At 44.2% G+C, this 15000-nt stretch overlaps 1 protein-coding gene across 1 annotated transcript; it reads left to right on the forward strand.

The window, feature by feature from the left end:
* Positions 1-8242: 8242 nt before the first annotated feature.
* LOC149867736 (fibrinogen-like protein 1-like protein) lies at positions 8243-11839 on the forward strand. Its single transcript, XM_090041269.1, has 2 exons — positions 8243-8411; positions 10851-11839. Exons 1-2 carry the CDS (start codon positions 8243-8245, stop codon positions 11510-11512), a joined length of 831 nt encoding a protein of 276 aa, XP_089897395.1. The 3' UTR covers positions 11513-11839.
* Positions 11840-15000: the final 3161 nt, after the last annotated feature.

The raw sequence follows: 15000 nt of genomic DNA on the forward strand, positions 1-15000 counted from the left end.
ATGCTCTACTGCCCCCTGGCTTCTGACCTGAGCTACTGCAGGCACGTGGCTGCATTTCCAGATTCAAAAGTGAATGTCTGGTCACTTGCTTATTGGATCAATCTATGCAGCTTAGACTAACCTGCAAAGGTTGAATCGATTTAGCTTTAAGCTATCTGACTATACTTAGCCAAAAAAATACCCATGTATTTATGAGAGTTACTTTAAAAAGGAAGCAGTTCCATTTCCAGGTATTTTTTCTAGCTCTTTCTAGAGTATTATGAGGCTTTAGCATTAGCTAACTTTCTTGCCGGGCAGACCTGCATGTGGTTATCACATGGTATAACCATACATTATCATGTTGCAATGCAGCATCACAGTGTCACATTGCTTTGACATTTCAGGCTTCTTTATCAGCCTTCAGGTTGTGCCTGCAAGAAGCCTGGTTGCCCATTCAAAGTCAAGTGAATTCTAGAAAAATCTGGACAAGCAGCCTCCATATCAGAGAGCAAATACAGGACACGGCATCTCATAAACCCAATAAAGCTCTATACTGTGAAACAACATCTGAGTAATTTCTTCCTCTTGTTTATTTTCTGTACAGCACGTTATGGGAAAAATGCATGTTTTTCACGGCTGCCAATCTCTTAATCTCTTTTTCCTTAACCCAAGCTTTCCTCTTCTATGTTTCCATTGTATCCATCTACCGCCACCTTCCCGTCTTCCTCTGTGTTCCTTCGATGTTTGGGACAGCCCCTTTAGCCTGCACAGAGAGGCCTATTGCTTCTGGATTCATCCGAACTAACCTCTCAGGATCCTGGATCCTTACCTCTTGCCTACTAAGGCTTCTTCCAGCTGCCCTCTCCAATCCTGGAGAATCTTCCCTCCTGAATGTACTCACCTACGCTCCGTAGAAAACTTCAGCAATTCTCCAGATACTAAATCCTCTTTGTTCCCTACTCCCACTGGCTGCAATTCCCTTCCACAGGCCTCCCTGAGTCCTGACTTGTGTGCTCTGACTACCTCCTGCCCATCCTTCAAGACTCCTTGACTACTATCTATGAAAGAGGCTGGGAAAGGAAAGAAAGGGCCTCCCTGATGGTACCTGAAGATTAAAAAGGGGGTCAAGTTAGGTGCCAAAGACTTACACTACCCAGCAGTAGTCAACTTACCAGGTATCTGGACCCAACTTGCCTTCGGAATCAGCTCTGGAGGGAGATGAATCCAGCAATGTTACCAGGTTAGTGTATAAATCATTTGTGGTTTGGGGATTTGTCAGATATCCCTAACTAGAAACAAGAATTGTGGGAAGTCTCGCATCAGAAAGCCTGCTTGCATGACTTTCAGCCAAAGGCAGCAGATTCAGGAAGTCTGACAGGTTTTGGATAAGCATAACAAAGGCAGGCTTCTGGGCACTGGCGCTAGCAACCGTTACAGATTCTGGGAGCAGAGTCACGGAGGAAAGGACTGAAATCCACAGGCATCCGCTTCCCCACATGCATCATTTTTGCTTTTGATCAGTAGAACGTAAAAGAAAAAAAACAAACCGTAATCTTTCACAGTCACCGAAGGAATCTCCTCTCTGCTTGTTGGAATCAGTAAATGAGCCGTACAAACCAGAAGCAATACATTATTTTTAATGCTCCAGTTCTAGCTCTTCCCACAATACAAGGCATCTTGGAGCACAGGCAGAGCAGCAGGTTATGTTCTCAGTAGATAAAGTTGTTCTTATTCCCTGTTTATCCCCTTTGCAAAGGGAAAGCTCTGTTCCCTACATAGTTCCCCTGGTCCGGGAGCTGCGGCATGTGCAATCTGCAGCCAGTACGGCTGATTTCCCTACTGCAAATCTAGCCCTTGGGTGTCAAGCATGATTACAGTCCTGCTGTGCTGAAATACTCAGCTGGCTCGTAAGCGCTTTGCCAGAGAAGGCAGCATTTCTTTCAGAGTACATTTTTCCCCAAGGTTACACACGCCCTCTTCTGGATCCAGTGAAACACATTCACTTTGAACGAGCCCGAGAAACAATGGAGCTTGATCTGAAGGAGCAGGCTTCCTCAGCATCCCTCCTTGCAGTGACAGGCAGAAACAGACTGTTTCTTGGCCCCGGCAGCAAGCTAGTCAGACCAACACCAAAGATCAGATATTGTTTGCATGTGTTTCACTTGGTAAAGCATACCCCTTACGATATGTGCCAAGTGCAGCTGCAGTTCAAATCAGCACCCGGGGCAGCAGAAAGTGGAGAAGGGCTTTCCTTGGACAATGGGTGGAGGGGAACCCACCTTCTTTCAGCAGACAAGGCCCTTACTGAGAAGGCAGATTTCAGCATGGCTGAACTGCTGCTACTGCTGCAGCTGTTGCTCTTTGTTTGCCTTCTGCTATCGTGTCATCGGTGATGACACCACTTGGCAGCCGGGGCATAGGGAGAGAAATCAGTTCTTTCCACGTTGGCAACAGACCAGACGTTCAGATACGAACCTGGGATTTTGTATTTGCACTGACACGAACCCAAAAGCGTTGACGGCTTGAGACAGGCACCTGAACGTGAGAAACAAGAAACGGTTCCTAATTCTGGGAATTACGGGCGTAGCTGGAACGATGTGCACAGCTCAGGCTCTGCGATGTCCCACTGTCTTTCAAAACACACAGATGCAGTATACTGGAGTGAAGCTGGCTGCAGGTCAGGAAGGAGAAGAAGGGCTATGATTTAAAATGACAGTCTTAAGAAAAGCTACGATATAATTTCAGAACCAAAATGGTTTGCATTTCCCCAGTTTTAGTTTCTCACACAGCAAGAGACTGAGAAAGAGCAGCCAGCCTTATAATAAAGAGCACTATGGATTTCAAACTCATCTTGTGCATGATCATTAATAATTCACATACATGGTCTAATAAAGTAAGAGAAAAATCAATAGAAGAATCAAGCTTTGCCTGAGACCTATAATTGCTATTTCCCCATATCTTTCATTCCATTTGCCATTTTCTAATTTGAGGTTCACCATAAACTGCTGTCAATGCATTTGTCCTTTTTCTGTTGCTGTGCCTTTTTCAACTTACAAAAGTGAGGTCTGACACAAAATATCCTCACCCCCCACAAAAAAAAAGAAAGAGAAGAAATGAACTGCTCTTCCTCTATACGACAGAAATGTTCAATTAACTGTAATCACTGTCCAGTGATCGTATTAGTTTACCATACAATAAAGTCTTTTTAATTTCATTGGATGAAATTCTCTAATTTCTACACCAGACAACTATAGTGGCCCTTTCTGGCCTTAAAATCAATTAATCTTAGAATGAGCTCCCTACAGATGGAGCCCTGTATCTATATGGAGCCCTACTGATTTCTAACTTCATAATCCTTATGGCACCGTTCTGGGCTATAAGTTGCACAGACCTAGGAGTAGCTCCAGGAGCAGCTGTCTCAGAAGCCCAGGAATCTCCCACAATAACGTGATTCCAGGATTGGGTTATGTTGCATATGCCTTTAAATGGATTAGCTTGGTTTGATGATGATAGCGTAATTCATTATTTCTGACAACACCAGCAAATGTAGAAACTGTTTGAGAAAATAAATTCTTAGCAATAGGAGCACTCACTGCTTTACTCTGCTTTTAAAACTTCACTGAAAAATAATTAAATAAGACCCGCCTGTACAAAAGGATCTGGGTAATTCTTGTACAAAGTGCCGATCCCTTAATGCAAAACAAAGAATGGGTTTTCCTGTATCAGAGACAAGCTCCTAGGGGTCAACAACCTTGTCTTCCCCGCACTCTCCTGTAAGATGATGCAGCACTTCTCACAGCTCTGTGCCCCAGAAAAAAATGCTTCAAGAGCAGTAAGGGGAAAATGAGAGATGAAAATGAAAACTATCTGAATAATTACTCTATTGTATGCTAAAGGAAATATGCTTATGCAAAACTGTGATGTCAGATTTAAATGAATGCATTTGAAGCATAGAAAGCTGAAATGCCAACAGTGCAACTATTGCAACTTGAGCTATGTGTCTGCAGAAGAGCACAAGGGAGAAGCAGGAAAGCTGCTCAAACCATTTGCACGCTGCTCCAGACTTGAGCACAGGGGAAGGGATAAGTGCTGTGAGTCATCTCCCTGTTTCACATCTACCCCAAAGCAGATGGTTGGGAAATGGGCAGAAACCTGGTTCTACATCCTCCCCTGCTCACAGGACCTGAGCCAGGGTGGGAACAACAGCAATTTGGAGCTGACAGAGACTAATAGCAGAGGACTGTCTCCTGGCGCCCAGGAGGAGCAGAGGGTGCACCGCGATGCAAAAGGGTGCCTCCGAGGCACGAAAGCCATATAAAGGTGTGGGCTGCAGGGAAGAGCTGGAAGGATTCATTTAGCTTTGTAGCCACATGACAGGGACAGCCAGGCACAGTGACGTAGTGAATAGGTGTAGCCCTCAAGATCCCCTTGGCATTAGAGGTACTGACGCACATTTTGACAAGATCAAGAGCATTGGGAAAGGGTAAGGACGAGTACCCTGGAGAATGCGTCTTGCCTAGAACGTGTGCTGACCTGGGACAAAGTCCCAAACTCTGAGGACAATCTGGAACTTGAGGATTGTGCCTTAATGTTCCTAAAAAGCCACCAAACAAGACATCTGTCCTGAACCTGAAAAACTAATCCCAAATCAGGCAACCTCTTCCAGCCCCTGGACGTTCCCAGGACACCATGCAGCCTCCTGTTGCATCTGCTGAGAGGATAAAGCATGATGCTGCCTGTTGCCACGTGAAGGTAGCTATCCTGCTTCCATCGCACTTTGGAGCTGCTCCCTCTGTACCCACAGGTGATTTAGTTGGGTTCACACAGCCTGGAGCGATTAGCAGCGCTTGTCTGCACCCCACAGCCCCACTGCCCTGCCCAGACCCAGAAGTGGTATCAATGGCATCTGCTTCCATTGCTCACAGGAGTGTCTGGAAATGTAGCCCCAAGTTTTCTCCCTGAACGTTGCCTTCTCTTCACAATCGGCTGCAAGATCACATAATCTTATTCCTACTAAGGCATTACCTGGGGGAGACGTGTGTAATTAAGGTTTTAGGGACTATCATTTCCCCCTTGTACTCCCTTTGCCCTCAAAGAGCAGCAATAATAAACTGAAGTCAAACCTGGAAGTATAATAAAAAAATCTACTCTGTGCAAAAGTATACCTCTTGCTGTGATACAGGAGCAGAAAAGGAGCCTAAGGAAGGGGCTGGGCTGTTTTCACAGGCTCTGACCTTTACCTGTGGCTGAGATGCCAAAGCGCAACTCAGATAAATGATTTCAAATCCCTCTCCTCCGACGCTGGGTGCTGGTCTGATCCCAGGTAGTTCAAATCGTGCTGCTGGTAACCACCCTAAAAGGCTATACAAGCACATGGGAAACCCTTCATACCTGCTTTCTCTAGCCAAATCATCCAAACCTTCACCAGACAGAGGGGGGCGTAGGAACTGCTAAGGCAACTCTGTGCCATCAGTGGGACCCTTTGCACTGAGGTGACCCTTCCCCAGCTACCTATGCTGGTTTCAGAGCTGCAGGTCTGGGCACCAGAATCTTGTCTTGTGGGCGCTCACCTGCAAACCAGCCATAGCTGCCCATTCATGCCAAGTCCAGCTTTAAGGAGGGACATGATTTACCAAGTTAACAGGATGGCATGACTAATCTGCAAATACTCCCATTTCAGCAATGAACTTTATGGTACAGTGCACTTTCCAGCACCAGGAACTTCTTCTGACGATATCCTCAAGGATGGGGGCTGTTTATCTGCAAGTTGTTTGGGTGTGACTGCCTCGTAAAAACTGCGTGTTCCAGTACTGCTTTCTGCAAACATCATTAATTACCTGCTCGCCTGCCTATAAAATAATAGCAGATAAACTAAACAAAACTCATTTGCCTTGTCTTCAGGACCAGTTGCAAGATCACATCACCTTGCTCTTACAATGGGGAGTAAAGTAAGTTGTGTCCCATATTTTCTTTCTACACAGATTTGCTTCTTTTTCTTGGAGCCATATGGTGATAGATTATGCTTGAACTGGGAGGACAGAGGTTTGCAAGAGCTTTATACAGAATGAAAGAACGATGCAAAGACAGAGCACCAGACCTCTCGCTGACATCTGTTGCAAATGAAAGAAAATAGGTCTGTGTGGCTATGCGTATGAATGTATTGCAAGGTATATGTATGGATCTGTTTCAAATAACTTTTTATTACTAAACCCCAACTACCTAAGAGAGTTTCAATTTGATGCTTTGGTACCAAACACCTGCCACAAAGTCTTTGCTATTAATTTATTACACTTGCACAAAATTCCAGCTGGTTTGAGAATGACCCCATTTCTGCACCGGTGCAAAGGATGGCAATAATTACTTAAAGAAAGAAGCTTTATTCCTGTCTCATATTTTATCTTTGTGTCTGATCTTACATTGAGAGTACAAGCTCTTTGAGACTACTGATACTTAATGTGTTCTGTCTTTGTACAATGCCTAAACAGTGGGTCCTGGTTCATACCCAGGCACTAGGATAATAGACACACAATAATATTTGATTCCCTGTGCTCCCCTAAATATTCATTGTACTGGAGCAGAAGCAGTGAGATTATAGAGATGTTTTTGCCGGTATGGTATTTTTAGATGATTTTGTGTCCTGCTCTTTAACAAACTTTTGGCATATTCTATCAGTAATCAGTGTTTTTCTTTTAGTATTTACTACAGTGCCAATGAAGTCAGTTTATAATCAGCTTTTATAAGCAAAATTGTACTCATTCTAAACATAACTTTTGTACTGTGTGCAAAAATATATGTCCAAACTCAGGCTTCAACTAATTACACTGCAATCAGAATTTCCCAGATTTCAGCACATCACACGCCTTGTGTCACACTGAGGAAAGAAAGTCCTGCATAGGGCTCTCTTGGACTGTAAAATTCCTCTGGCCTGATTTACAGAAGTGCTAAACACCTGCTCTCCTCGTTGGCTTCATCTGGATTTGTGACTGCTCAGCTCCTCTGAAAGTCACATAGTATAGTCTGCATAATACGGGATGTAAATATCCATTACCCAATAGTCATACACTCCACCATCATAGCTATAAAAAGATGAACACTGTGCTCTGTCATGCACACAGATTATTAAAGTGGGATGAATAATTAATTGCAAAGCTGGGCAATTTTTTTATCAAATGCTTATGATGAATAAATGTTTCTTTTATTCAGTATCTCCATAGGTGACTGAATAATATTCTGCAAATAATGTTTCATGAAAATGTTGGCATTTTCCCTCTTACACAATCACTTACAAACCAATTTCTTCAGTGTTAATGAGGAGCTACCACATAGACTAATAGGCAGACCTGTTCCCCAGGTCAAAGACCTTATCATCTTAGACCCTGATGTAATGGTTTTAATGAGCCGGTGGATCTCTGCGCTTACAAAGAAGTACTTACATGACTGAGGTCAGCATCGAGATAAATAAATGAAAAAATATAAAAACAGAGGAAGAAGGGGGAAGAGAGACCAAAACTTGGAGATATAAATTCATTCGTTGGCTTACTGATATATCTAACTGGAGGGTATTTTTTGTTCTAGTGACAGCCATTGCTTTTGTTACTTGTTTCTAATCCCTGTCTGTAGTCTTCTTCTTCTTTTATTTAATTGTAATTATCGACTATATTCAATTTTCACTTTTTTCATTCCTTGCCTGTTTGTTAAATCTTGCCTGCTTTTTACTACTGTACCATCTCCAGCTTGTAACAACATATAGCACCTTTAACGGTCAGCCTCCCTGAAATCCTACTGACTTGTAAATGCTTCCTAAGAGCCAAACCCAAGACATAAGGACTGTTTCTGAGTGGCAATCTTATCCCCAAGCACATTGCAGCGTTCCCTTATATTTTCAGTTCATGATTCAGTGTTTGCTCCTGTTTCACCTTGATGAAAGTGTTCCTCCTGTCCAGGGGCTTCATGCCAGTCAAGTCCTATTTAAATTCTCAAAATGGAGTTTCTATGGGACATAACGTGACACAGACTTGTTGCTGGCCTTCTGCATGAGTAAAAAAAGAGACAAGTCTCAAAACTTCTTTTGAATTATACTGCTGGGTGATGGGAGATGGTGTTCCTGCATTTCATGGTAACAGTACTTGTAAGAATAACATACCAATCCAAAATAGACGTCTGGTAGAAAACTAACACGACAGCTTTCTCAGGATGATGGAGTTTATCATGCTATGGTATGTCAATGTTTATGTGCTCATTCTGCTCTTTCTAGGTTTCAGAGATGACACTTTATCCATTCCTCTGCTTTTGTTTTGCGTTCACGCTTATCAAAGCAGCACCGCATGAAATGATAAATAGAGATGAGGTCTTCAGAAACGTTACCAATCATCACATGATAATAAGCAGAGAGCATGACGTTTTAAACATCCCAGAAGGGTTTACTTATCCAGGTAATCTCCTTTTCTCTTTGGAAAAACAAGTGCCCAGGAAAGCACAATTATGCAAAGGGACTATGTCTACTGGTTACAAAAGAGGAATAAAAGTCAGGAGACTCTGGTTCTATTTCCAACTTTACCAATGATTTTTAAATTTTCCATGCCTCCGTTTCTTATGCTGGGTGAATGTAAAACCAACCAGCTTCTGATAAATACTTAGACATTTAATGCACTGGGCAATAGCTACTGATGCATGATATAAGTAAAATAATCCTATTATTTGTAGTTACTTTTAAGAGAGATTTGTGCCCTTTTAAACTTCAGTCTGATTCCCAGTGTCAGTTGTGGAGGGAGTGGATTAGTATTTATTAGGCACCTGATCCTGGCCCCCTCACTTGTGTGAAGGCTGAAATAGGAGCGCTTATGTCAGTAGTAGCTGCCTGCAGGACTGAATCCGGATGGCTAGGATCCACAAAGGTGTTGATTCTTCTGCCAGTGAAATCAGTAGCAAAACTCCCACGGACTTCAACAGGAGCAAACGTGTCAGAGCAATTTTGTGTCCCACCACTAGGTAAATTCCCCACTCGCCATAACTAAAGGGAAAACCAGGTATTTTATCTTCTTTTGTGCCATAGTGCCCTAAAACAATACCTAGAGAATGTGCCCAAGGGGCAGGCCATAGTTTCAGTGTTAAATAGCATTTGTTATTAATATGCTACCCTCAACTGGGATGGACAATCCCCAGATCAAGAGCTCTATCACTTAAGATGAAAACATCTCACTATTAGCAGGCGGTAACCGTGCTTATGGGCCAGATGTTTAAAGGTATTTGGATGTCTTAAAAATCCCACAAAGCACCTAAATGACTTGGAAAGACTCACCTTCTGGGCCTGGCTCCAAACCTACCACACTAAGCAGCAGTCCTTTGGTGGGTTTTGGAGACAGCCCTGTATCTTCCTCCAGATTCAGAGGCAGTCTCTCTTGTACTTGTCATAGGCAAGGGCAGCAGTCAAGCAGCAACAATTACAGCAGGATTTCAAATGTCTGTATAAGTGCAAGTTCTGAGGTTCTAGTCTTTCACCAAAGTTAGAGAGGGAAAAAGATAGACTGGAAGACCAAATGCTGTTTTCTCCTTGCCAGGATAGTTTTCTTCTCCATAGCTGTGGCTGGCAAATTCAGGACAATGCTGGCTGTAGCAAAAACTTGCGAGGAGCTTTGCACCTGACTTATACAATTTTCAATTGTATTCACACCTTCCTTGAACAGAGCCAGAAAATTTCCTTGTTGAGTTCACCAGCAAAAAACCCCTGCACTGAGTTAGCTGTGCTGCCACTCTTGACAGTTTATGGTGTCTTGGATTTTTCCAGGTCTAGTAAGCATTGCCTGGGGGGCACAGACTGAAGAGAAAGTTTTGTTCTTTATTCTATTTACTAAATAGAAAGTACCCCAAATTCAGCAGAAAGCACAACTAGGCAGACTGAAAAGTTCATGGAAAAGGGATTTAGCTATCAAGTAAAAAGGCTGCAGTAGGTAATACGGCTCTTAAGTTTCTCTTCCCGTTGCCCAGGATAATTCCACCAGTGATAACAGGGATTGAATTTAGTCTTGATAAGATGCTCTCTCAGCAACTTGAAACCTATTCAAGTGGAAGCGATGCATTTTAGGAATGTCTACACCACAATGGTGATATGCAGCCATTATAGCCCCAAACACACTCTGCCCACTTACTTCCATATGCACCCTCCAGACCCAGAAATATGCTGGTGAAGATACTCAGGGATTGTCCACAGCAGCTGCTCACAAACTCACCAAAGATCAAACCACTTTATATATAGGATTTTTGCTGAAAAGTCACTTGAGATTTTGAAAATGTTGCCACCTAATCCAGCATCTATCAAAGGGAAAGTGGTGCGTTTTTTTTAAAGATTCAGCTCACACCTTGGACATGGTCTCTGCCAAAAACAGATGGATCCTAAGATGTGTAGTTCAGAAACTGGGGGAAGAAGTCAGCTGTTGACAATGCATGCTGGGTATAATATGGCCCTGCTTTCCTCAGACTGGAGCAAAGCAGAGCCCCTGCCCTTTCTTAAGTCTCCTCCATGGCAGAGACCAACAGCCGGTGTGAGTAATGGACAGATTAATGTGAAATAACAAGTTAAAGGGAGGAGATATACCATTCGTTAGCTACCCCATGGTAATTGCTTTGTGTATCTGCTTCTGTCCCATGGATGTGGAAGCTAAACAGTGGTAACATAGCCCTTTTCATTCAGGGCCAAGTGGCTGCAGCTTAACTTTCACTTGCCACGGTGTAGAAATAGACACATGAAAGAGTTATTGCTCCCCAGATACCTTGTGCCTTCTTATAATTTGTTCATCTGTCCATACCCCTACTCTTTCCTGGTTGTATTCTCCCAAGGTGCCGTACATTTATCAGACTCATTTTTTATTTTTCAGACTTTGTGGCAAAGGACTGCAGGGCAGCTTACAGACATGGCAGAAGGCAAAGTGGGCTCTACGTCATCCGTCCCAAAAACTCTCCCTTCTTGGCAGTCTACTGTGAAATGGAGGATGGAGGCTGGACGGTCCTGCAGCGCCATAGTGTTGGTGGAAAGGAACACTGGTCCCGCACATGGTCTGACTATAAGAAGGGCTTTGGTAATCTGCAGGGCGACCACTGGCTTGGCAACGAAATAATGCACCTCTTAACGAGGCAAAATGCCTTCATAGTCAGATTTGTCTTTGTTGACAGCAACGGCCATACAAAGCATGCTGATTACCATACCTTTAAGGTGGATAGTGAGAAAAACGGTTACAGTTTGAGGTTAGGCCACTATTCAGGAGATGCAGGAGATCTTTTGACCACAGTGGGTGAGGCAGGTATCCATGACAATATGAAATTCTCCACCCTAGACCAGGACAATGACAGAAGGCCTGACACTAATTGTGCTCAATACTATCATGGAGGCTGGTGGTATGACGACTGTTATTCTGCCCTCCTAAACAGTGATAAAGGCATTTACTGGAAGGGTTTGTGTACTCAAAATGAACCATGCAGTTCAGTTAAAATAATGATTAGACCAAATCCAATAAACTGTAAACCAGGTAAGAAATATTAATTAGTTGTTCCGTGTCAGCTAGTGGCTCTTTCTGCTTACATTAGCTCAGTTCCAAGGATGGTCAAATTAACCGCCAAAACACAACCTGTGTAGTTCAAGGTCTAATTTTTCATTCAGAGAATTGTTAACAACAGGGTTGAACATTTTGGATCTGAACTTAAATTAGTGTGAATCAATGCAGCTCATCCAAATTCAGCACAGTTGTGTTAATTCACACCAGCTGTGGTTCTAGAGATGTGATTTGTTTCCAACAGGAAAAAAAAGTGGGGGGAATGTTCTTGTATTCTCTGCTCTCTGATGGAAAATAAGTATTACTGATGATTGATAGAGAACTGTAGGCCTGCAATACATGTGTAAATCACAAATAAAAGGATGGATATCATTGCCTTTCAAATAAATCATTCCTCACTTACGCAAGCATAGACATGAGTTGTGGTTTCAAGTCTTGTAACCAACAGTCTCTCCAAAACTGTCACTTTTGCTTAATGCCTTTCAAAGTTCTGCAAAAATAAAATATTAATCTACCTTAAAACACTGGGTGTGGTGGACAGCTTTGATCAGAAAAATGATATATTTTTATGCAATACGTAGCTAGTTTATGGACTTCGTTGCCACAGAAGGTGGTGGGGGCAGATAGCATAGCCAGGTTCAGAAAGGGACTGGATCCGATTGACGTATTCATGGCTATTGAACATAATGCAGAGGTTTCCTCTGGTATCTCTAAACCAGGGGTGCTCAACTTCCATCCCATGGGCCGAATGTGGCCTCTGGAGCCATTGCATCTGACCCATGGGGCTCCCCATGGGTTGGGAAATTTGACAGCAGGGGAGCAGTGGCCACCACTTGCCACTGCCAAATTCCCACACCCCTTCCTCCAGCACAGCCAGATCAAGACCAGTCCACGCCATGCCCCCTTCTCTCTGTGCCACTGAGTTGAGGCCAGGCCATGCTCCACTCCCCTGCCCAGCTAAATCAGGGCTGGGCCATACCCCTTCCCCTCCACCAGGCCAGATAAGGCCAAGCTGTCTCCCAGCCCCCTCCGCACAGCCAGATGGGGCCGTGCCTGCCCCCGGCACCAGATCACGGCCACTGGCCACATCTGTGGACAGCCTGTGGACAGACTGGACACTACCCATCGGGCCCACTAAGGGAAAAGGTTGAACACCACTGCTCCAAACCAATAACAGTAGATGCCAGGGAGGATAGTGAAAAGGGGCTAGATCAATCACTCTACAGATACCCAATTCAATGTCCCCTGCCATAGCATCCATTTATGCCACTGTCAGAGACAGAAATTGGGCTAGATGGACCACTGGTCTGACCCAGTACGGCACTTCTCATGTTCTTATGTCCTTATTCAGCACTGCTGATGCCTCACTTGGAGCACCGTGTCCAGTTTTACACACTACACTTCAAAAGCCATATGAACAAATTAGAAACGACCAGACAAAAAAGATATCAGGAAAAAATGCGATGTATGAGAAAATGTTGGAAGAGTGGGATTTTTGTAATCTGGAGAAGAAAAAACTACGTAGCATGATCTGATAATAGTCCTCAAATGCAGAAATAGTTGACGATGGTGATAAGTTGTTCTCTGTATCCACAGAGGACAGGACAAGAAGGACTGGGTTTAAATTACAAGGGAAATTAAGGTTCGTTACTGGAAAGAGCTTTCTCATTGCAAGGGTGGTTAAGCATTGTTCCAGATTATCCAGAGAGGCTGTGGCATCTCCATCATCAGGAAATTTTAAGTGCAGGTTAGACAACACCTGGTTGGAACAGCTCTACCAGGAAGGGTACTACCTTGAGCAGAGGGATGGCCTGCATGACCTCCTAAGGTCCCTTCCCATTCTTCTACAATTCTATGCCATTGCTTTATTCTTAGTGCAAAGAGAAAATATTTCTAAAACCACGTCCACGAGGGATGCACACTTCTCCCTAGAAGGCACACACCAGCACTGGAACAGGTTACCCAGAGAGGTGGTACAATCTCCATCCTTGGAGGTGTTTAAGACCCAGGTGAACAAAGCTCTGGCTGGGATGATGTAGTTGGGGCTGGTCCTGTTTGGACTAGGTGTGACCTCCTGAGGTCCCTTCAACCCTCATTGTCTGTGACTCCGTGCTGCAACACATCAGCCTGTCCTGTCTGCAGCGCCCTATCAGTCATACCTCCCAAGGCTCCTATCATTTAAGGTCATTGCAAACACAAGTCCAGAGTTTCAGCTAGTATAAATCAGTATAATCACAGTGTGGCTATGCTAGTTTGCATCAGCTAAAGACCTGGCCCTAAAAAGCACATATATTAATGCAATATTTTAGGGACAAACCAACCTAGCATCTCTAAAAAGGATCATGCCTCAGTAGTCTATTATAATTTCCTGAGCAGATAAGAGAGAAGTAGCTAACACAACTCAATGGGAATTTGAAGCTATTCTTACAAAAACTTATTTAGAAACGCAAAGAGTCATGGAGCAATTAAAATACAAGATTAGAAACTGGCTGAAACTGGACACAGAAAAACAGGAATAAGTGGCGGATTGCCAACATCACAAAAGTTTGACCCCAAGGGCCCGTACAAAGCTAGACTGATTTAACATATTTATTAATGAACTGGAAAAGACAGTAAGAAGTGAAGTTCCAGGAGAGCAGGGGAGCGAGAGAGTTATCAAGTTTAGAGAGCCTGCTGTGTCCAAGCCATGGGTTCAAGCAATATATAATGCTTATAGAATGTAAAGATGAAGTGTTAGTTCTTACGATCAGATCACCAGATCCTTAGACGCAGGGGTAGCAGTGGACATCGTCCAGAAGGCTTTCGACACTGTCTCTCACCCCGTTCTCATTAAGAAACTGGGGGCTGTGGTGTCGACACTCACAGTCAGATGGGTCGCCAACTGGCTGGAGGGCCGCACCCAGAGGGTGGTGGTGGATGGGTCCTTCTCAACCTGGAAGGACGTGGGCAGTGGGGTCCCCCAGGGCTCGGTCCTCGGGCCCGCGCTGTTCAACATCTTCATCAGTGACTTGGACGAGAAGGTAAAAAGCACCTGTTCAAATTTGCTGATGACACTAAGATGTGGGGGCATGTGGCATGCTAGAAGGAAGCAACAGGCTACAATCAGACCTAGACAGGTTACAAGGGTGGGCGGACGAGAATAGGATGGGTTTCAACACAGACAAGTGCATGGTGATGCACCTGGGGAGGGACAACCGGCACCATACCTACAGGCTGGGGAACTCCCTTCTCGTCAGTACAGAGTCAGAAAAGGATCTTAGAGTCATCATTGACTCCAAGATGAACATGGGCCGGCAGTGTGGGGAGGCGGTCAGGAAGGCCAACCGCACCTTGTCCTGCATCCACAGATGCATCTCGAGCAGGTCCAAGGAGGTGATCCTCCCCCTCTATGCGGCACTGGTCAGGCCGCAGCTGGACTACTGCGTCCAGTTCTGGGCGCCGCACTTCAAGAGGGATGTGGACAGCATGGAGAGGGTCC

This window comes from Crocodylus siamensis, chromosome 4 (assembly GCF_052110815.1).
Source record: "Crocodylus siamensis isolate JL-2025a chromosome 4, ASM5211081v1, whole genome shotgun sequence".
Taxonomy (NCBI): Eukaryota; Metazoa; Chordata; order Crocodylia; family Crocodylidae; genus Crocodylus; species Crocodylus siamensis.